This window comes from Triturus cristatus, chromosome 11, assembly GCF_964204655.1.
Source record: "Triturus cristatus chromosome 11, aTriCri1.1, whole genome shotgun sequence".
Lineage (NCBI taxonomy): Eukaryota > Metazoa > Chordata > Amphibia > Caudata > Salamandridae > Triturus > Triturus cristatus.
The window spans coordinates 429,994,770-430,018,859 of NC_140594.1; the positions used below are offsets into that span (position 1 = coordinate 429,994,770).

General features: G+C 44.2%; 1 protein-coding gene across 2 annotated transcripts in view; it reads right to left on the reverse strand.

Annotated features, from left to right (window-relative positions):
• The window catches only part of LOC146784378 (annexin A4-like), a 119,306-nt gene that overhangs the window by 51,102 nt on the left and 44,114 nt on the right, over positions 1-24,090 (reverse strand). For both annotated transcript variants that reach the window (XM_085636265.1, XM_085636264.1), the window contains exons 5-9: positions 17,655-17,768; positions 12,770-12,860; positions 11,105-11,184; positions 8,289-8,345; positions 4,740-4,833 (exon numbers count right to left, since the gene is read on the reverse strand). In XM_085636265.1, the coding sequence (XP_085492391.1) occupies positions 4,740-4,833; positions 8,289-8,345; positions 11,105-11,184; positions 12,770-12,860; positions 17,655-17,768 (436 nt within the window). The remainder of the gene's footprint in view (positions 1-4,739; positions 4,834-8,288; positions 8,346-11,104; positions 11,185-12,769; positions 12,861-17,654; positions 17,769-24,090) is intronic.

Sequence of the window (24,090 nt, forward strand, 5' to 3'; positions counted from 1 at the left end):
ACATTAACACTACGATTCAAAAACTCAGCTCTCGCACATCCCACTGCACCTTTGATCTGCCTGCCCTACGTGTGTGTGTTCAAAGTCCATCCCATCTGCATGACTTCAAACACATCCCTGCCTTTTGGTACATTTAAAATTGGTGTCCCTCCATTGATACCGGAAGGCGATTGTGTACTAAAAGGTGAGATAACATATATGTATTCTTAATTGCATTCTTAATTTTTTGCAACCCTTTATCCCGAGATATCTAGTTAGTGCACAATTGAAAATATGTGAAAAAGCACATGCTAAGGTGAAATTTGATGTCGCCACAGGCCTGGCAGTGTAAATTCATCTTCTCCACTGTGGGGTGAAGCAACACATTTTCATTGTTCTCTGGGTGTCACTCAGGAGTCTGATGATGATCAGGCTGTGATGACTAAGAATCTTTCAGAAGAAATGCACTTAATTATTTAATTACTTAAATTATCTTCTCTCAGGAGGATACTGTGTTGTAGATTTTTTATGCTATTAATACCCCTGTTAACTTGGACTCTGCTCAGCCTTTTGACTGCCAGCCTAGTCATTCTCACTGGCCTTTACTTAGCATGCTTGCTTGCTTTGTCCATAAACTGCACATCATCTGTGTCTCCTGCCCTATGAAGTTAGAATAGGTGTATAACAAAGCACATCTTGTCTGATTGTCAAGTAACCACCGGCTTCCCATATTTCAGAGTGGTTATGGAACATTGTTGCTGCACAGGGTCGCCTCCTCGCACTAACATTTGAAGAAGGTCTCTTCGTTATATCCTCCCATGGCATCAGGTTACTATGGGCATACCAGCCCGGTGCAAGCAGGGTCACACTGGCCACTCGCCATTTCTGGCTCGATCACACCCGGTTGAATGCTAGGGAGCTGCTATTAGAGGAGGATGGTCTGCCAAGACCCAACAAAGCCTGTATGCACATTCTAGTTGCTTATTTCCGCGGCGTGGGCTTGTTTGAACATTTGACAGGGCCCATGCTGGTTTCCATTCTGCCCTGAGTACATGTTTAGAGTGTGGGCATCTAAGCATGCAATACCTAACCACAGGCATGCACAAAACCAAGTGATTGAATATTTCACGGACAGTAGCGGCCAAACCACTGCAGAGCCCCAAGGACCTGCGTGATCACCTCTAACCAGGAAGTGTATAACTGTGTACAATGTCAATATCAGTTTCCACTCAATCCTGTTTCACTGTCCAACAGCGGTGTGCTGTGTGAGTGCGGCACGCCTGGAGCTCGGGTGCGGTAGAGACACAAGACTGTTCACTTAATAAAAACAGAAGAAAAGTTGGGCCCACATGATGGCCGTGACTGAGCGCATTAGAAGGCAGTTATAATACTTCTGGCATGGATGTAATAAGCCTAACTGTCGAACTCAGCTACAATGAGAACACTAGTACATCATCTACCTGTTTATCAACACTCATCGCGCGAGCTGTCTGCTTTACGTCCTGTTTCCTGATAAGGCAAGCACACTTAAATGTAGGTGAGGGCGTGAAGTAAACAGCGAGGCTGCAGGCCTCCATGCGGAGCAGGCTTTTCTAGGTGAAATCTTCTGGCCTTTCACGCCCTGGAGGTACAGCTGTGTGTTCTACTACACTGGCCGATATAAACATGGCGTGAGGTCAATCATTCCACAAGCTTTTCTTTAAAACAAAAAACTGCCAACGCCCACGCCTTTGCGCTTACTTTTATTGGGGGAGTTCTACTCACCAGATCGGCCGTGACCTAAAGCTACTCCTGCTTTAGCCAAGGTATGTCAGTTGTGTGGTGAAAGCAAACGCCACAGTGCTGTAGCGCGCTGTCCGACCAGTGACAGTATTGCTATGTTCAGGTGACCAACTCAAATAGAGTCTTCATTCCTAGCTTGTCAAACAAGCGCACGCGCCTCGTGCGCAAAGTAAAAAAAAAAAGCAAGCGAGCGCCTCGCGCAAGTAGGAGGGGGGGGGGGGGGGGGAGGGGGTTTTGCGGCCGAGGGCAGGCAGCGTTTACCTTGCGGGAGCGAGCGCAATAATTGATAACACATGGCGCCGAGCACTCCCGCAAGGCAATCACCAAACATGCACGTGTTGCCATTCAAAGCAATGCAACGCGTGCACGTTTTTGCCTGCAAAGCTGAATCGATTGCAAAAGGTCTTTTTTCTTATGCAACGCATGCGCGCTGCGTAGGCGAGACCTAAAAAGCTGTCACTCGCAGTGCAAGAGAACCATTGGCTAAAGTAGGCTGCCCCAGTGCCCCATGCATAGGTTTAACATACAGTGCTCTGTGTGTGCATCTTTCATTTGTTAAATTATGATAAAGTATTCGCCAGGCCACAACTACAAACATACACTTCGAGCCTAATTAGACATTTAATTTTCCATTTTTTTCATACCCCACCTTTACAGTACACTGTATAGGACATCCTGATTAAACACGACTAGCATCTTGTTTTAGCAGATGCTCACCACAATACTATTCAAATTTAACCCCGTATCGGACGCTGCAGCATGCAGACCATGGCTTGTAATGCACGCAAGAAAGAAGCTCAGTAAATGAAATAGTCGCTGCCATGGTTCTTTTTAATCTACAGTCATTGGCTTTAATCACAGCAAATGCAACAGAGTCTTACAACCTTCAAAAGGCTGAAAAACTGAATAATTATATTTGGTTAATAGGAATACTTTTCTGTTTAGAACACTTAAGCTTAGCACTGTGGAGCCATATAAAGAAGTAATTTTCCAAAACAATGTTGATACAAATATTCTCAACCAACAGTAGCTGGTGGGGACTGGGTGCGGAAGTGTGGAACGCTGCATAAAACAAATGCCACAAGGACCAGGAGTGAAGGGCCAATCCCCAGTACATTGCTCATACTGCAACATTAGAATGCACCATTCTGTTGGCTCTGAAGACAACCAATAGCTAGCAAGGAGCAAACAAAGGTGAGGTGCCGTCCATGGTCTCCACAGAAGTAGCCACACCAGGAATGTTCCACTTCCGCCGCAAAAAGCAGCACATTTGGCAATGTGCCAAAAAGGTTACCCCAAGACAGTCCCTACACAAGACAGCTGTGGGGAGAAGGCCACTCCAAATTTCTCTCAATGGCCACAGAAGCTCCTGCCCAGCCCTTCCTCTGACTGAAGGCCTCAAATTGGTGCCAGTCCTGCAATGAAGAGCTGGACCTGGGGCAAAACTAGCACAGCGCAGGAGGGCAGGGGAAGGTTGCTGCCCACAAAGGAGTAAAAGAGCTTAGGTGTTTTGTAAATGGATTCCTTCCTCTAGAACTACAATCCAGAGCAAACACGTAAGAGCAGTGATGGACTGTGGGCGAAGGAACGCGCAAATGTGACACGCTGATCATGCCCCTAGGTCAGTAACTACTTCAAAGTGCCCACCATCTCAGCAAATGCTGCCCCAATTCTTACTTTGTTTCCTGGTTTCACCCACCTTAAAGCACGTGGGGAACACAGAGTTCAGAGACAGATGTGGACTTGAGGATTGGATCTAGAAAGAGCACTAACACCCTTCGGGATAGGCTTTTACTGCTTGGATAGGCATACGCATAAAACTGCGGAAGCCTAGTTCACCAAGATGGAGACAAGTTTATTTAAAAAGACATACGAGATTGGACATAGTTATCCAGAAGTTTTAGACTTGGAAGAGCATTCCAGTATTTTGATGCCAGATTAACAACAACAATAAAATAAAATAAAAAAAGGGTCTTCCAATGTGAACTTTATTAACCAGCGGCTCAAGTAAAACAGGAGAGGAGGCAGACCTCAAAGCTCCAGGAGTCGTGTGAAAACAGAATATGGTTTGAAAATATTTTGGCTCAATCTTACATACAGCACAATGGAGAAAACAAAGTATTTTAAACTTTGCTCTTTCGGCGATCGGGTGTCAATGAAGAGAGACTAAGTATTGAGAGATGGGAGTATGCGGAGCAATCCCTAAGAGAAGAGCTGCTGCATCCGGGACCTTCTGAAGCCCGACAAAGAAATGGTGGAAGACCAAGGTGCAGATATTTTCCATAGCCCATATGAGACATCCAAGCCTCGACTACGGTCATGCAAGCTGGAAGAGGAAGAAACTGAACGATCTTTCAGACAACCAGAATGTAAAAGAAGCAGACTGCGGTTACTTTACTCATCTGGATGGCAAGGGATCGTGATTTGTCAAAGAAAAATCCAGGTTATACAACAAGGGAAAAGGAGTTGAAAGAGACCGAAGCTCTGACTGCCACAAGTTGACGACCAGGAAACCACAGAGGACCCTATGACAGGACTTCAGTCTTTCAATGATCTCGAACTCATCCTTCCTACCAGGTCAATAAGACAACTTTGGAAAATCATTCAATCACTAGTAGGTTGAATGGCTTTCCAGCAAGAGGAGAATCTGTGCATCCTCAGCACAGGCCACAAGAGTGAAGCAAAATGAACAGATTGGCTTTGCAAATAGTAAAATGTAGATATTAAAAACAGCAGCACTCAAAGAGGAGCCATGGGGGAGGTCCATGTGCCATAGGTTTTAACTTAGAAAAGCAGGTGGTTGAACAATAGAAGGCAACCCAGGAGAAGGCATGGTTACAAACTCTTGCCTAATGGGTACAAGCATGTAATAGGTTTAGAGACACCATACAGAAGTTCATGTAACGAACTGTAGCAGGTATAAAAAATAAAAAAAAAGACCCTGGTCCCCGGCCCTCATAGCAGTATCTAGTGCTCACCCTTCAGCAGGTGCTTCCTGTTTCTCGTGCAGAGGATGCTCAGGAACTTCACCTCATCGGTCCCCCATTTCTTCTCGCCTGCTTCGTACAGATCCTGGAAACACAGAAGGATGCATCAATCCGTCCCAGCACAAGGAATAGTAAACTCACCAGGCCACAAACACTGCCACTCAGATAAGCCTGGAATCCTCCTCCCATTCACATTACACAAAAGATCAGAAAATCTGTCCCCTCTAGTGGTTATTCCCGAACAATTGAACTACTTGTGTTGTGCCCACACAACCTCAGACAAATCATTTGTCGGTATTTAGGGGTCATGAACTGGTGCAGAGGTTTGCACAGTGGTTCCGCATGCTAACTTTGGCACGCAGGTTAGGTTTGTCCCATTAAGAGAATTTAGAGTTCTTCCACACCAGTGGAATGCCCCATTTGGCATGGGTTTGGTACAAGCATTGGGACAGTAGTGACCTGAAGAACACCCTAATGATAGTAGCAAGAGAAAAGTGGTGCTGGCTCCCTTTGCTGGTGATAGATAAACCTTGCTAGTGTACACTCACAGAATGCCCTAGCTAGTATGGATGCAAAGTGATTGGCCTGCTGTGTGCCACTGCTGTAAACAGACAGGGATGGCAGAAGCAACTTTCCTGGACAGCTCAATGGTTCAGAGGTGTGTTATTATAGGCTTCCTGTGATCCACAGCTGGCACGGAAGGTAGTATTAGCATACTCTGGTATGGTGCCCAAGCACTAATGTGGGTTCAAAAAACTTGAGGGAACTGTTGGCAGTATGTGGAGTTTAGATTGCTTGCTCCATTGGCAGAGTATCAAATACTAGTCTAAAGAGGCTTTGTGCCCCAACTGGCAAGGGTTGTACTTGCTGGGGAGGTGGCAGATTGTAAACATGCCCTGGTGAGAGCAGGCTTGTACAGAACCAGCTACATGTGATTAATGAAATCAGGACTTAAATGAGGGTATCCATGCTAGCAGCCAGCTGGGGAATAGCTCACACTTGAGACATTTTAGACTGATGTGACAGTGTTTTAGATGCAATGCCCTCTGAAATGCTAGTTTAAAATAACATGTCACTTTCTCAGCTTTCAAGTGCACCAATGGGCTAAATGTGTGGTGCAGCCGATGAAACACCATAGGTATATTTTGGGTCACTTTCACTGAAAATTGAGTTTTAGCTATTGTTGAAGTAGATGTGTGGGGGTTCTGCACTTTCCAGACTCTTATTGTGCAGAGTTAGGCAAACCGTGAGAACGTGCGCAGTGGCTGGTGGGAGTATTTGAACTTGCTACTGTGAGCATGCTGAGAAAATGAAATATTAGTAAATCCTTTTGTTGGTTGGGACAATAAGAGTGCAATTAGGGAGCATTAGGATGTGTGTGGGAGAGGGGAATTCCTCTGTGCTGGAAGTGAGATCTGGAAATAATGTGTTCAATTTTTGTTGGTGGTTGCATGTGAAGAGCACCGGCCCTCATTTGGGGGGAACTGGAGTTATTTTTCATCAGATTTTGAGCAAGTGAGAGAAAAGCGGAAAAGGAGGAAAAGAAGGGAGAAGAAAAAAAAGACAAAAGGAAGAAGGCAAGGATGAAAAGACAACAAAACAAAAACAAAAAAAAAAAAAACACACACACACCACGCAAGAGTGAGCTAAAGAGACCGGACTGTAGAGGTTGGAAGAAATGCACAAGATTGAATCTAGACAAAGCTACCTTATTATTCAGCAGCATCAGGTTGCGATGAAAACCTTTGGGCCTTTACACTTGTTTATTGATTTTACAAATGGATCACTGGCTGCATCTCAGGGATTGCCTTTCATCTAAACCCTACTATACAGCCCTACTGTCCCACTAGGGGAAGGGACTGTGGCCACTGTCTCTGGGCAGCATGTGAGCTCGTGCGATCCCTGAAACGGAGGAGTGTTAAACATGGCAAAGATGAACCCCAAGTTTCAAGGAGTCATATGCGCTCTGCCAAGATCCCTATGAAGCAAGAGGTATGATAGCAAGTATGAGTGGAAGAGGGAAATGCATGTAGCAGGGCTGGCAAGGAATAGCAGTCTATTCCCACAAAATGTTAGGTGTCCTCATCCCAGTGTATCCTTGTACTGCTGAAGGAGGTCCAGACTAAAACTGTCCTTAATGCAGCCTACATGGGACAAACCCATAAAAAAAATCCCAGTCCATTTCCAGGAACGCAAAAGCTCTCCATTCAGGATTCTTAGTTCATTTGGACGCAAATGTTTCTCAAATCAATACATTCAGTTCCCAGTGCTCAGGAAAGGCCTAGGTGACATGGAGATAAAAAAAATTTTTAAAACGTAATCCATATAGTGATGTTAGATGTGTAGGAAGTTCGGTTTCTGTGGTCAGGCACATGCTTGTCCTGTGTTGTCCCTGATGCGAGGAAATCCCTCAAAGAATGGAGGAGGATTAGGGTCTTTACTTGTTTTAATCTGAAACCATAGGCTATGGCCAAGGGGAAAATATTACTGCTGAGGTGTTTTTTTCATTGCGTCATAACACTATTTATGTGCAATGAAATTACAAACTAATCAAAACCCATAGTGAAACAGTAGGATTAAATTATCTGTGAAACTAATCTGATTTACTGCACATGGCAGAAAGGAAGTAAACACACAAACAATGCACCATCAAACCTAACAGCTTTGTAAAAGGCAATAAATGTTTTATTACTATAGCCATGTTGTGTAGTTGAGAAACAGGACCAAGGTTCTGTGAAGGAATATGGTGCACTAAAAGTAAAATACTTGTAGGTAAAAAATAAAATAAAAAAATAAAACTTGGCAGCCATCACAATGGCAAAGCTGAAAAGGAGATGTGGGCAATAAGGGGTGTTTGATAAGGAGATGAGCTGCACAATTAGAGACAGACTGCAGAAGAGACAGATCATAGGCAGGAACACCTAAGGAGTGTAACTAAGGCAGGAAAGGACAGAGTGAGAAGGGGATAAATATGCGAACATAGAAAAAGCAGTAAGGCAAGTATGCATGACAGATAAAAGTAGTGACTTAATGTGAAAGATCAAAGATGAAACCGTGATTTTGACCAGAGGTAGACAGAAAGTGGGAGGCAGCTGTTAACATATCGCATCATTTGAGGAAGCCGGTCCACTATGTAACCACGCGCTACTCGGTTCCCAAGTTGCACAGGAAGTATAACAAGACTAGAAATGGTGGTTGGTTTTTTTTAACCTTGGAGAGAGGCACCTCCCTCCGCCAGCCCCCGTCCCTGCCCGCCCACATACAACCCGAATGGTATTGTTTGGAACAATGTGCTACCTGAACTCCAGCACAGTTTCCAGCCATGACAAAGGTGCAGCAGAGAATGGTGCAACAGGCACACAGACTCAATGGGCATGAAGCCAAAACCTCCCTGTGGGCTAAAGCAAGCTGCTACCGAAGAACGAACACAAAAGGGAGAGAGGACTGACGACAGACCATACAAAAGAGACCGGATTGACACCAACTAGTACAGAACAGCTGGTGAAACGTTCAGGACAGGGGATACACTCTGACACAGACCTGGGCATCCTTCTTGGCCTGCGAGTCATCCACATTCGAGCTGGTGTCTCTTCCGCCCTGTGGGGAAAAGAAATAAAATCAGCAGAGTGTGGGTGGCTGCACCCCTAGGACCCTTTCTGAAGCCTAGCCAGTTACAGCTTGTAAAAAAAAAAAAAGAAGAAAAAAAAAAGTGTAAAACTCATGCAGAAGCCATCACTTGCCCACTCTGTGATTCAATCACACTGAAACAGACACCCAGAGGAAGGGGCAATACCACATCTTACTTGGGTTGCAGAACAATCCACAATTAGTCTGCTCCCCTCTTATAGGGAATTAAAACTGCACCAACATCTACAAACACTTCTTTAACTCGTATGCTACATGCATTTTTTCCAGTTAAAAAAACGCAACACCCTTCTTCACACAACATTCATAATACCAAAAAAAAGCCCTAAAATATAGCGTGACCAATATATAAATACATTTTATGATAACACGTTATTCAGAATGCACCTATATTTTATTCCAGTTAAGGCAGAAATCTCTTAAGTGGGACATTTGGATATGAAAGGTTATCCTCACAACCCATATGCAAATGCTGACAGGATAATAGGGCAGTCAATTTAATAGACTCTGAAAATTAGACTCAGTCCAGCTGGTGGAATTCAACCTAGCCCTCTAGGGCAGACACTCAATAACCATAACTGGTCATGGAGTGCCTGAACTAATCAACCGAGCTAGTTTACCAGCGGTTGGGATCTGGCAGTCAAGTGGTGTCCTGCCCTTAAGGTGTCATTATCCTGGGATTTTCGATCCAGCCAGGGCTCAAAATGGATTGGATTGGTGAGAGTATGGATATCGGGGGTTTAGGATCCCAGTTCTAGAAATAATATGTGCAATAGCTAGCAGTGACAGACATATTGCTGGTGTTAGAGAGACTCAGGGCTGTGTCTTCATTTACCCCGCATGCGTTACTCTGCACGCCACTACACCACATTTTTTACACCGCAAAATCTTTTATATCACAGGGCTTTACACTGCAAACTATTAGAATGCATTTCCGAAAGTAACACCCCGAGGAGTTAGAATAGTTAATTGCGTTGTAATGGGGCATGCGATGTACTGGATTGCATTGTAAAGCCCTACGCTGTAAAAGATTTTGCGGTGGAAAGGAATACAGAGTAGAAGTGTGCGGGGTAAAGTGTCCTATTAGTCTTCAACTAATGCTGCAACCCAGTATTCATCTATTACCAAGTGTTCCCGTTTTGACATCCAATATAACTGGTGCACATCGAAATCAGGTCACTAGAAGGATCACATAATATGGGCAAGGTGGGGTCAGAACCCTGCGGTCATGGAATGAAAGTAGGCACATCATCTTTGCAAAGCAAACACAAGAGGATGATAGATGGAGCACAAACTTTTCAGACACTCACCCCCCGTCACAGATCTTGGTTGAATCCATCATCGTTCTTAAGCTCACTTCGCCACCCCAGTTCAGACCCAGCCATATGCAAATTAGTCTTGACCCTGTGCCTCATGGGGACAGTCCAGCCCGAACTGCCAAGCCAGGTCTTCCCTGGACCGGAAACAAGCATCCTGGTACCGGTTTCGAACATGGGTCCCTTGCGCACTTTGCCTCTGCTTTCACACTAGCCTGGCTGATGAGGGGTGTTACCCTGAAAACGTTTCCAGGATGCTAGTTTCCGGTCCAGTGAAGTACAGGCTTGGCAGTTCGGTCTGGACTATTCCCATGAAGAACAGGGTCAAGAATGATTTGCATATGGCGGTGTATGAACTGCGGTGGCAAAGCGAGCTAAAGAACGATGATTCAACCCAGATTTGCGACTGCGGTTGAGTGTCTGAAAAGCTTCAGCGCTCCGTTCATCTCCTTGCAATTACATCATGTTTGTAACCAAGAGTGTCTTTTGTCGAGTTTTACAATTGGCTTAAAGTTTCTCTACATTACAAGTTAATATATATTACAAGTTCCTGTGTCAGTGTAAGTTTAAAGCTGCTCAGGTGAGTTGGACTGCTCTGAGCATTCAGATGTGGGCGGAAAAGCTAGCACGCTTGATTGACTACACAAAAAAGGAAAAAAACTGGAGAAAAAAAACAAATTAACTCCACAACTATGCTAGACGGAATATATAGGACTTCGTTATGATAAATGTTTGCGCAAGTGGCAATTCTTGAATGGAGGAATGCCTATACACACCGCTAGCTGGAAAATCTAAACTTACAGTTCCCCTGACCCTTTAAATCCATGGGCACCAGTAACTGCTGATTAGAAGTGACAGTGAGGTACCCTCTCCTCCTGGACGCTCTGGATAAAATAGGTTGGGGTACCCTCCTTCTCTCCCCCCCCCCCTCCCGAGACCTCATAACAGATTACTTAACAATATCCCAGCAGACTAAAGAGGAGCAAAAAGCTGGACCCATCCTGGGATCCTCGGTGGCGTTTTTTCCTTCCAGAGATATTACAGTACCAAGAGTGGTGACCCTTATTTTCACAGGGCACGCCCACGGAAAGGAGTCTGTCCAGGGAGACAAGAAAACTGTGCACACCATTGTGTACCATCCACAGTGACGTGAACTGGCCGGCATTAGAACTTTGTAAAGTAGCGAGCCAAAAAAATAAAAAGTAGAAGAAAAGAAAAAAACTGCAAATTGACAGCTACCCCCCCAAAAAAAAAAAAAAAATATGAAGCTGCTCATTTCAAATAAAGTTAGGTTTACAACTGCACTTTTAAAAAAAAATTAAAGCAAGGAAGCAAATACTCCCCTCTCCGCCCTACATCTACAAAGTAACAGCCATAGGACACGTATGAACTTACTGCTGACAAAGACACGAGGACCCTCTGGAACATTCCGGAGGTGTCGGAGCAAATATCATCCTCCAAACTCTTTCCATATTCTGCGAAGAGAATTGAAACAAGTATGAATGCATTGATGTGTATATGCGATATTCGAACTAGGTGCAAAAATAAAACGCAGCAGCGCACCCAAGGCTGGTTACTAACGCCAAGCGGGAGTGAGGCCCAGAGATCGAGCTGCCACATTTCGATGGAAGCAGCTTAGCAATCCGGTTTCCACCTGCCATTTAGATCATGCATGTATAATGTGAAACAGAAAACTACTAGTAGAATAGCAGAATGAAAGGAGGTGCAGTGCCTGAACCATTCACCATGGACAGACAGGAGACTAAAACCAGCCAGCATAAAACAATGTGCAAACCAGCCCCACGCTGCAGGAAGCCACAAGTTAAATGGGGTCCTGGGTGCATGGCGCCTATCCTGACCAGAAGCAATCGCCTAGCCTGCAGCCAGAATTGCCTCTCCAGCACGGATATCAACTTCCAACATCAAACAGCGTAAGCAGGACCGGACTAGGAAAAAACCCTGGCAAAAATGCTCAAACCAGCCCTGCTTCCTTCAACTCCATGTTCTCTTTTTCCCTCTTCATACATTCTCTATCCTTCTCTCCTCCCTCCGTGTTAGCTTTCTACATCTTCCTCCCCCAGTTGAAGCCTCCACATGCCTGCCTCAATTGACTTTGGGAAGCTGAGGAAAGTGACGGAGGCTCCAGGAGCAGCCCTGGGCTTCTAAAACTGTCTGTAATGGGCTCCAACCCACTAGGGAAACTACCAGAGGAATAAGAGACCGGTCCGGCCCGGAGCTTGAGATTGCACAAAGCAGACAGGGCGAAGGGTGCAGTACTCCATGTGGTGAGCTGAAGGGGAAAGGTGCAGTACCTCAGCAGGGCAGAACAGCCACAATGAAGTTAGCATGAGAACTGCCATGTTGACAGAAACAAGCCTACACCAGTGTGTTTGTTACAGTCTTTAAGCAACAAATCATATGTTGAAGATGAATAGGTGCGATGGTGACCAGACTGGTCATGTGCTCAAAGAAGGAATGAGAGTGGTGCAAGACATCTGATGTTAAGCCAGTGACCAGTAGGGTTTATGGAGCAATACGTGTGCACTGAACCCACTGGGCTTTCTCATCAGGAGATAGCCACCATTAACAATCGGTCTAAAGATGACATTTAAGCACTGGCCCACGTTTGTCTCCATTCATGTAGCTTAGATTGAATTTCTATCACAGGATTAACTTTAGGATCTTAGTGAATCTAGCATGGATACTTTTAAAGATCAGAGGCCATTTCATGATGCAGTTTTCTGAGCTGTGTCAGTGCAGAAGGGGTCTGTGTGCTTCTATTGGCATCTGGAGAAGATACATTAACTCGAAATAGCTGGGTTAATGCACTGTCGCTGGCAGTAGAGCGTGGAAACAAAGAGCAGTAATGGCCGCTTTGTTTTTCCAAGATCAGCTGTCAGAAAATATACTTTCAATCAAAAATATTTTGGTATTGCAAGTTTGTCTTGGCGCTAGACACCAAAAAAAAAAAAAAAAAATATTGCAGAAAACAGCATCATGATATGGTCCCCGAAGCCTTTATCATTAGGGAGTAAGATGTATCCCTGCAGCAGTACATACTGTGTTTGTAAGCCACGTTGATGTGATTGATTTCCTCAGGTGAGCGTGAAGCCAGAATCTCGATCAGGCATCCCTCGTCTGTGCCGGCACCCTAAAGGGAAGGTGTGGGGAAAAAAAAGAAGCAATGTTATGAACGACAGTAAGCAACCATGGCCTGTTCACTTATAGCATAGTGCTAGCACAGTAAACAAGAGGGAAGTGTGCCAAGGTCCCACAGAGGCATTCCCTGGATCTCCCAACATTCCAGTGCTTCCGAAAGGATGGAAGGCCTCGTGTTGGATCTGGGAATGGCCATTCCCAAGCCGGATTCACTTCAGGCATTCTTATCTAGCGAGATATATTTTCAGAAGCCTGCCAGTGAGGACCAACACTACCTCCTATCTTCTGCAGATGGAGCACATGGTACCTACCAATTGACCTGCTCAGAGGTTACATTGTTGGGAGTCCTGCTGCACAGTGTGTATTGTCCAAATTAAAAACATGTTATGCTTGCTGGGCTTGTTTGCACTACAGCAAACAAATGGACGGAATGCGGACAATGCAAAGGTTATCCCCCAGTCAAAAGATCTGGTTTAAATCCATCGTTCTTTTGCCTCCTACACCACCCCAGTTTGGACCCAGCCATATGCAAATCAGTCTTGACCCTGTGCCCCATGTTTACAGACAGAACTGCCAGGCCAGGTCCTCCCTGGACCGGAAACAAGCATCCAGGGACCGGTTTCAGGGTTTGTCACCCTTCTTCAGCCAGGCTAGCTTGAATCCAGTGGCACAGTGAGCAAGGGACCCACGCATGGGCATACCCATCCCACTTAGGGCAAAAAGTGTATGACAATGTATGACCTTGTTCTGCATTCTGTCCATCAACTTTTTGCATTTGTCACCCCGAGTGGGACGGTTATGCCCAGACGTGGGTCCCGTGCTCTCCATGCTACTGGATTCAAACTATCCTGGCTGAAGAGGGGTGAAACCCCGAAACCGGTCCTAGGATGCTCGTTTCCAGTCCAGGGAGGACCTGGCTTGGCAGTTCGGGCTGGACTGTTCCCATGAGGCTCAGGGTCAAGACTGATTTGCATATGGGTGTGTTCCAACTGGAATGACATGGCGAGCAAAAAAACGATGGATTTATGCCCAGATCTCTGTACTGGGGTGAATGTATGACATTGTTATGCATTCTGTCCATAAACTGTTGTTTTTGGGCTCGTTTGTACGCCACTTTAGGTCAAAGCTCCGAGGTGGGACACAAAGATGGAAAAGGAGGATCCAGAGCGCAGTAACAGGAAAAGAGAGGGAAGCTTATGGAACCAAAATTATAAAAAGCTAAGTGGACACCTTCTGGACTCTGGTAAATGAGCTGGATGACTCACGCAGATCTCTGCATGCTGAGAGTTTACCTAGGTAACCACATTTCAATGGGAGGTTGAATCGTAGTTGGTAAATAGGGGGCTTACTGACCAGGACTTGCTCAGGAGCAACGATCCATCCATACCTTGGCAAGGAAGATTCATCACAGTTACACCTTCCACAAGGGTTCCTCCTTCCCAGGAATCCTCAGCCCCAAATCTCTTGGTGGTGATGTCCAGGACTCGTCTTGCATGCATACATAGATACATACATACATACATACATTGCCGCTTCACATAGAATACTTCAGCTTAGCTTGGAGGCAGATGCCAAGAGTAGCGGATTCATCCAGGCTGCACTGCAGGACGCTCCTGGTGTTCAACAGAGCCCTTTTGCAGGGCAATCAGTTATGATTTCCCAAACCCATCCTCAAACCAGGGTCCCTGACAAGACAAGTCTTCTGTAAAAGGAAAAATGCACCAGAGTCCTAAGCTCATGCCCCTGCAATTCATCCCACAGTACAAGGGTATACCGGGAGGGGAAATGGATATATAAACTTATTGGGATGACCGCACCAGCCTCTCAAACAAGAGCATCTCACTCTGTTCTCACATTCGCTTCAACCCTTTTTACCTTCTGCCTTCTAGTCATCCTCGCTCTGGCAGGGTGCATCAAGGCAGCTTCCATGGTGCCCTCTACAATGTTTGGCCTTGTACCATTTCACATAAAGATCTTTGTTAATCCACCCACAGCCAAGGGACCGAGCGCCCTAGAGGGAGTCAGCTATTGCCGACCCGGAGTTCACCTCTGCTCCGGCTTACATTCCAGGACTAGTCTTGAACTCCATTAATGGAACAAATGTTGTGGGATGCGATTAATGTGGATGGCATGTAACCCTCACTTGGGAGCCCCAAACCAGAGGAAACTACGACAATGGCAAGTACAATTTGGTCCCCAAGGGGCGCATTGCTTTAAGTATTTTTGGGACAACGATCCAAAAGTAAAAGACACCTCACAATCAGAGTCCATAAACAATAATTCTTCATAGATTACAGTGTACATTGTATCACTCCCACATACAGTGTCTGACAGATTCCTAAACTTCACTCCAAGCTGGCACATGAAATGTATTTTCAAACCACGTGCCGACGGTGGGGGCTGGAACTCTGATTGCAATTGGTAGTCGGAAAAAAAAAAAAAAAAATGGTGAGCTTGGTTGTGGTGGTACCCAGTCCTGGGCTAAGCCCTATTCTAATCTTAATGCTATGGCTGTCATAAAAGACAGATGCGAATGGGATTTCCTTTTTCAGTCCTTCATAAGTTTGCAACAGCCTGCAACAGTTATCACTTGCTCACGCTGAAGGCAATAAGAAATGGAGAAAAGAGACAGCATTCCCTGAATAGTTGATGGTGCTGCCTAGGCTCCTGAATGCTTCCCTAGTCATCATCTTTCCGCAATCAAAAAAGGCTTTTGACAGGACTCAAGTGACAGGTGAAAAGTCACTTCTATAGTTATATGCACCCCACTTCTACAGTTAACTGCATAGGATGTAAAGTTTCCCAATGTGATATGCCTATTGCATGCTACTCACCATCCCCGAGACAGAAAGGACAGGATTTGCATCTGGAGACCAGGCTAATCTTTAAGATCTGTGCACTGGAGCCCAGTGGCGGCTCGCAAAGGTAACGGTGTGGGGCTGGGTGGGGGTTAGTGAAGTCCGACAGCAAAGGTGAACGTAAATAAGTATCTGCCGTCGTATGTCGGACTCCACTACTAACACCCCACCAGCCCCGCCCCACAGTGTTACCTTTGCAAGCCACCACTGCTGGAGCCTCTTGAAGGCACAGGTGGAGCATTTCAGAGGGTTGCCCAGTCAATATGGCCACACGGTTCTCCCTTAAGTGAAGTCTTTTGACTACTAGAGCCAAATTTAACATTCGAGAGGCGTCTACATATTGGCGAGGCTTGACCACGAAGTCGGGTAACTGAATGGATGGTCTGTGGCTTAAGCTCAAGAATAAACAATATTTCTGAAAAGAGTCAGGCACTTTGCTCCGGGTTTGTTAGCGCCACCCTAGAAAGTGAGAAAACAGGCTTACTGCATCTTCGCACGCCATAAAATAATCCAGAAGCCACTCTAGTTTACAAATATGGCAGACCTGGACCACTGAATTGGGTGAAGATGTCAGATGATTAATGGCTCACCCTCTGTGCACTATTGATGGCGATCACTAGGGTTAGGATTATAAAGTACAGGTATGTAGCCAGAGTTTACCATGCTAATGAAAGCTCAGCATTTCCAGATAACTGTAACGCGCATGTCTCGGTTGGTTTTCATCATGTGGAATGGACGTTTAGAAAATACAGAAGTGTTGGGAGAGGATTTCAGGCCAGTATATCCACCGCATGCAAGATCGCTGTTCCGGTGATCTCTGGAGTGCTTTGATAATACGGAAGAGAATGCACATGATCACCTTCTTGGAGTGGCCACACAGGCTGCTCACGGGTGGGTATTGACCCATTCCATGTGCAGTCTAGATCCTGGGTATAGAGGTTGGTGTTAAGTTAAAATAACGCCCAAGACCTAAAGGTGCCCTCTGTTAAATGTATGAGTAGTGCTTATGACGTAAAGAGGCTGGAAAGAAGCTTGTAGATCCTGAATAAGTCCAATAATCCAAATGCAAATATACCTTGTACTTCCATGCTCATAAGCAGATCTACAGTTTGCACGCCTTGCTGTATGTAAACTATGAGACTAGGCGTGCTCTTTTTTTTCCTGGTAACTGCTGTTTTTTAGCATCTAGGAATATATCACTTTCATTTCTAAGCACGGAGTGATGAAAATCATAAAATAAACCAGTACAAATTAAATGCTAACTCAGTAAGCTGCTCAATGAAAGATGTGCAGCCTATTGGCCAGGAGAGTGCACGTCCACGCCTCTTGACCGGAACAGCACCCGTCTCACATAAGGCACAAGGTCTCCATGGTACACAAACATAACATGTAAAACACAGAGGACATTTGTGAGGATTGATGGATAAATCTACTGCCTCCTACATGATTATGCATCTTGCAAACAAATATAAAAATTTAAACTGGGAGACTAAAATAATTCTCTTGGAAATTTTAGGGCACCAAACCCACCCATCTGGTTCATTCACCAGATGTCATCCTGACCCATTCTTGGACAGTAATACTTGTAACACTGGCTTTTAGACTACACGGGACAGTCTCAATGCACAAGAAAAAATTAGGATTTGTCCAAAACAAAATAAACAGACCATCTATTCCCTTGCTTTAGGAGCGTTTCAAAAGAAGCACTAGCATGTGGACAAGCACATTTCAATATGCTAAATGGCACAGACAATCCCTGGGCCCCCTAACCTCTAATCTATAAATGTCACCAAGCAAAGAGGTAAATGTCCTTAATCCAAGCAATGCCTTTTGCTTGCAGATGGGGAATGTTTACAATGCAGACAGTCGAAAGGCTACTGGACAGGCATGGGGAGAAGTATGGCTTGGAACTGAAAACAGCTACCAACCTTCATTGCAGCCTTCAGTTCCTGGACGTCATATTGTGTGATGGACATCAGTAAACCCACTACCACCTTCTCGAACTTTCCGGTCAGCTCAGACTTTATATCATCCTCCAAATCCTGTTAAAGTATAAACAAAAAATAGTACAATAATGCAGAAATAGGACTAGGGTCAGCACACCTGGAAGATGAAGATCTTACTGTATCAAAGAAACCCTACATAATCCCACAGCGGCGCCTGCATTGCCACCCCATCATTCTGTTTTTGCAAGATGGGGGATTTTAGGGTACGCGCAGATGGCACTGCAGAACGGTTGGCCAAGATATGCCTGAACATGGCAACAAAGCTGCACTAATCAATGGCATGATTTGCACATTTTCCTTCAGCTGTTCAGTGGCTCTGCTGACCTCACCACTGACACTATCATTTCACACAGGCTGGGCATTTACATTAATAAAGTTGTAATGTTTATCTCCAAGACAGAGTAGACTGTTAGACAGCCAAAATGGTAGTCAATTGTCATTTTTGGTCTGCAATCTTGTACATTAAGCATTAGTGATTAGCAGGGACATTGGAGTTATGCAAGTGGTGAGAAAAGGCAAACTATTCAGTGTCATTTGGCACAGTCTTACAGTATTATTTCACTAACTCACATTGGCAGTTTAGAACCTGAATACAGCAATCCGCAAGTAAAGCGGAGCGATACGTTCATGTGGAAGTGTTTTTAAAATTAGAAAATAATAGCTTAAACGCATCTAAATTAAGCAGGACTAGGCCAGAACCAGCTTTCATTGACAGACATATGTAGAAATAAAGTGCACTTTGATTTTTATGTGAAGAGCATTCGCCATATGCATGCGTTTCTCTGCGTGCTTTTCCATTTCAGACAGTCCGCAATTTACAAGCCTCATCCGTGGTGCTGTTTATTTTATTAAAATATAACTATTAATTTGTGTTCCTCCGATGGAGCCATGCTCATGATGTTACTGTGTTTGTAACAGTCAACGTCCTTTGCTCGAGTCTTTACTAGCTACCATTCATTAACTGAACAGTTTATTCCATTTCTGTATTATATAAATGCTGCAACAGCACCTTCATTTCCTCCAGACACACCTCTTTAATATTGAGCAAAGTAGGAGTTTACAAGATGCATCTTAGTGGACGGATCTTGTGGATTGGAAAAGTGGTTATTTTACATGAATGTGTCTGTTAATTCAACCATATTATATTATGTCAGGCCATACAGAGAAGTTTCTGCCTAAAATCTTATAAAATATGATGTTTGAGACATCTGGCAGGCTTTTCTTGCTTTCTCAATTGTGCAGAGCCTAGGTTAGTGCGTTATTTGATTTACGCTTGAAAACTTGCTTTACCTTTTAAACTGAACTGACTACGCGTTAGTCAGTCACTTGATTTGTATTCAGAGTTTACTTATAAAGTAACGCTAGAAAAAGTTTATGTCGGTACTCCTGCAGAAGTATACCTTAGTTCTCGCTGCTACTGGATTTTTAGACTGTGACCTAAATGTTAATGCGCTTTCATTTGATGGACATGATTGCCGATCGATTGCCTTCTGCAATTACCTTAATTTTGAATAAATCCTTATTGTTTTCTCTTAAAGTGTTATCTTGGAGGTTTCATTTATTGGCATCACATTTGGTCTTACGAAGACTCAGACAGGCGTGATCCAACGTCTCGACCCTCTAAATTGTTTTATTCAGCATGACGACATTTACGAATGGCTGGCCACAGCACATCACCACATGTGGCACTTTTATCCTGAACTGGTCATCCATTTGAATCTACAAATTATGCAGCAGTTGATGGATTGAGGTAGCCACAATTACACACAAAATACCACAGAATTGCACAATTCCAATAGTCATGGTGACTGGTCCCCCAAAATGAACAGACCATTTGAATTTTATTCTCATAATACTATTATATTTTTGCCAAACTATAAGCAGCCACAAATGAGGTTACACACTGGTTGAAGTGTGGTCTTTCTATAGTCATATGAAGTCATTTTTATTCGTTTTAGAACACGGCAATAAATCACTGTTGCATTACTGTCTAAAATATGTTGTCATCTACCATGCAATTAGCATCATAAGGGCTGCAAGAGGAATGTCAACAGCCAATTGTCAAAGCCTTCATGGCAAACACAGTTTTAGATTCACTGAATTCCTAATCAAATGACCCTATGAGATCCTTTTGTCCATTTAGCTTGACCCCTGCTGGATACCGCACTATTTACCCTAATGTTATGTCATGTTATTTTCCACTTCTAGCGCGCTCGGCTACTCAGGAGTGTCCCGGCGCGAACCAGAGGGAAACAATGCCAATAATGTACACAGATCTCCTTCGACCGCCTCAATCTCATTATTACCACAGACAAGTATCGAGGTCAAAAGCTCTTTCTTGCGTTCCTCAGAGGTAAAGTTATGGGTATTAACGGCACTAGCTGTGGTCACCAGTTGCCATGTCCTACCCAAAGACCGGATGTCAAAGAATTTCTGCCCTTAACCGGCGTCCTCGGTACCAAGAACCCAAGAACTGAAGTAAGCAGGATTTGTAAATAATAAAAAAACACACAACAACAAAAAACACGTCAGATTTTGGGGAAATATTCGAGCGTGGGTATGTCTGGCTGGTTAAAAGAAAACCTGGTGCTACATTACCTTTACCTGGATTCATTTAATGACGGAGCATGCTTCAAGTGAATGTGAGGTGTTCCTATTCACTGCTTTTTTTTGTATCGATTTTTAAGTTCCAGCTGTAATAAATGGCATGATCCTATGAGAGAGGCAGTTACCACCCTCCACCCTACCTGTTAAGACAGGCATCAAGGTAAGAGCTTAGCGACAACACCTGGTGTGGCCTTTCAAGTCACGGCCAATTCACCCCAGTAGCCACAACTTGGATACACTGAACATTCACTGTGCATGGAAATAGCAAAATAAATGTCAAAGTGAACAGTGCAAGTCCTGGAAACAATCCTTTCAATCCATATTTTAAGTGTAACACACAAAATGCTATCTTGCTCTCACACCCAAACAGCCTCAACTTTGATACACTAAACCGTCACTGTGCAAGGATATAGCAAAAAATACCAAAGTACTATAAAACTCATTTTTGACACAATATTGAAATGGTTTAAAAAAAACTCTTAAAGCCTCAATCGGCCATGCAAAAACGGGAGTATAGAGTAGTCCGTGTAGCCCAGTACTAGGGCTTCGAAAACATAGCACTTCTAACACAAGAAAACACGAACCAAATTATTACTACTGACGGGCGTGGCAAACTCACTGCGTCACTCTCTCCGGTCATCAAATTAACCTCAAACCCTGCCTCGTGCAGAAAACAGCTGTGAGCACTGACTGGGTGCCAACATAGTCCACACCCTTAACGCCCCTACCGTGCAGTGTTGCAGCATCCTGGGAAGCCAGCCCAAGGGTTACTCACATCGTGAGTCACCGTGAGCTGTGCAAGTCCCTGGAAACACTCCATTCAATCCCTGTGGAGTGTATGGAAACACAAAATGCTAGCTTAAGGCGCACATCGCACACACAAAATGCTAGCTCGAGAAACAGGCACACACAATCAATGCTAAGTCAAGAAGCACACGCACACATACACACACGGTAGGAGAAAAAAACTCGCACACTGCTACATTGAGAAACACAAAATGGGTGCTCGGTCAAGTAAACACAAAGCGAGGTCGGGAAACACATTCCCTGGTATGCGGAGAAAACACAAACTCACCCTGCTAGGTCGACAAAACACCCCCTCAAAGCGTGGCCAAAAACACATAAAATCACTGCTAGAGCGAGAAGCAGGAAGACACTCCATGCTCGGCCAATTCAGCAGATTCCCTCTTTGTTAGGCTGAGAGAACACACCTGCAATGCGAGATCGAACAACACACACACAATCTGGGCGACCACTCCAACACCCCACCTCAGACATGAAACTCAAACGAAGCCTTTCAAAGACATGCCAGTCAGTACTCCATGTACTTGGAACAGCATGTGGGGCATGTACGTCATGAGTGATCCTGGTTCATATAAATCAAATACTGCCTGCAGCCAAACACACATTGTGAATCCACTTCAAAACATCCCTCTACGCCCACACCACACTTGTGCTTCCCCCTCCAACCATTCCTAACCCATCTAGTCGAGGCTTCTCCAACGAGTAGCTTGTGAGCTGCTGGTAACTCTGCGGCTAGCTGTAAGTAGCTCTGCAGGGCGCAGCCTAGGCAACGAAATTAGAAGCTTTAGCTTGGTTGAATTAATGTATGTATATACCAAATTTGAAAATAATGTATTAATTGGAAACGTATATTTTCAAGACTCAAAAGCTGATGTTTAGACAAAAATATCTGAATTTCTATAATCGTTAATGCTGATGTTTGTGATAATCAAACGGTGTTGGGGAGAGTCATTACCAATATTATTAACTTGGAACTCGGGGCATTGTAGCTATGGCTGTTATGTGCCACCCATATTAACTTGGCGCTAGGGGCATTGTAGCTATGGCGGTTTTGTGCCACCCATACAGAGGCATTTCACATTCTCAAAGCATTTCCGGATTACTGTAGTCAACTGTTCTTAATGCACTAAAGGGATCACTCTGGTAATGTTCGCTTAGGGTTCCCACAGATATGATCTAGTCTAATGGGCTAACGATTACCTCTAACAGTATTAGTAGCGCAGGAGGCTTTTCATTGAACATAAATGCCCTCATTACAGAAAATGTTCAGAGACACCGGATTTAGTCTGTACAACACTTGAGCGTGCAACTCATAACATCTCCTAGGCCCAGATGGCATGGAAAATACTCCATGCTTGCACAGCATAACCAGTGCCACTGGAATTATGCAGCAGGGGAAGACCAAATTAAGTGGCAAATTTGACTAAATTATGTAGCAAGAAAAGGCACATTTTGCAGTATAATCAAGGTCACTAGAATTATACACAGGGTAGCATCAAATCATGCAGCAGAGCAGAATAAATTATGCAGCAAGAAAATGTTTATGCTGCATAATGCAGCACATTTGATAGCATTACTTATGTTGGCATTTTTAAACATGGGAATACTGTTTGGGAAAATATTTCAACTCATTAGTACCAGTGCAAACCGCCAAATGCAGAAATAAGCAACTGAAAGATAACAAGTTAACCTAAGCGAAGGGCCTTCCAATGCACGCAAAACATGTCACGTTTAGTAACTTTGGACCCATTTAAGCCGAAACTGGTTCTTTTGTTAAAATCTGCAGATTGCACTGCTGATGAAGGATTTTGTGGCAAATCCATCATTCTGTGGAAAAAGCAGCAGTGGCATAATTCTAGTGCCCCCCCCCCAAAAGTAGAATATGCCATATTGTGCGTTAACATTTGAGATCTTTACACTTGTTAACATACGGTTTACTTCATTAGTATCAATTTAAGTCTCAAACATAGCAATAAGCAACAGAAAGGTGACAATCCATTTTTTTGTTAAAATATCTAGATTATGCAGCAGCAGATGGATTGCGTGCCAAGTGCGGCAACTCCATAACCATGCAGAGAACGCAGCAGCAGAAAGATTGAATAGTTCCAGTGGCCTTGCTCATAACTACAGTCTTGTAAATGCCATACAACACTTTGAGCGCACTTCAAATGGGTCACAACTCTGTTTTGGCCAGGACACACCATGTGCATTGGCCTCCTAAATAATGGCTCCTGTAAATTCCGTAGAGCAGGGTGAATGCACCTCAGTGCGTTGCACTTTCTGCATGAACCTCTTGCTATCTTGCAAATTACATACAACAGTGTGCATGCACCTTTGTGCATGTACTGCTTAACTAATGCGGTCATGTAAACTCCGCACAACATTTGAAACCAGCTCTCTCCTGTGTAGAACAGACCGTATGTACTGCATAACTAATGCTCTCCTATAAATTCAAGTTTTTTTTTTTTTAGGGTTTCCAAAACAGCTTCAGTCCCATAGTCCAGATCGTATTGTGTGCGAAGACCTAATAACGGGCCTTTGCCTAACATAGTTAATCTAATACAATGTGTGTGCCCCTCAAAACGAATACTGCCCCATTAAAGTCCATTCAACATTAGCGCATGCACCTCAAAAGTGGTGCATGCACTAGCTCTTTGAGACTTTTTTTTTTGTCCAGGCATGGGTATGTCTGACTTGCAGCCGTCTTGTCTTTCTAGAGAGTGGGATTTTTAGCAGCACCCAGTCACCTATGCAGGACCTAATCAATACATTCTATTTCAAATGCAGTAAGTTAAAGATACTTAGTTTATCACAAGATTAGGCGCTCCATTAATTCGCATTGTAATAGCTCGACCTTCAAACAGTACACGTACTAAGGTCCAAACCCTAATATGCCGTTGCAATTGTACAAGGGCTATGTACAGTTCTGGCACCAGCTCCAAAATGG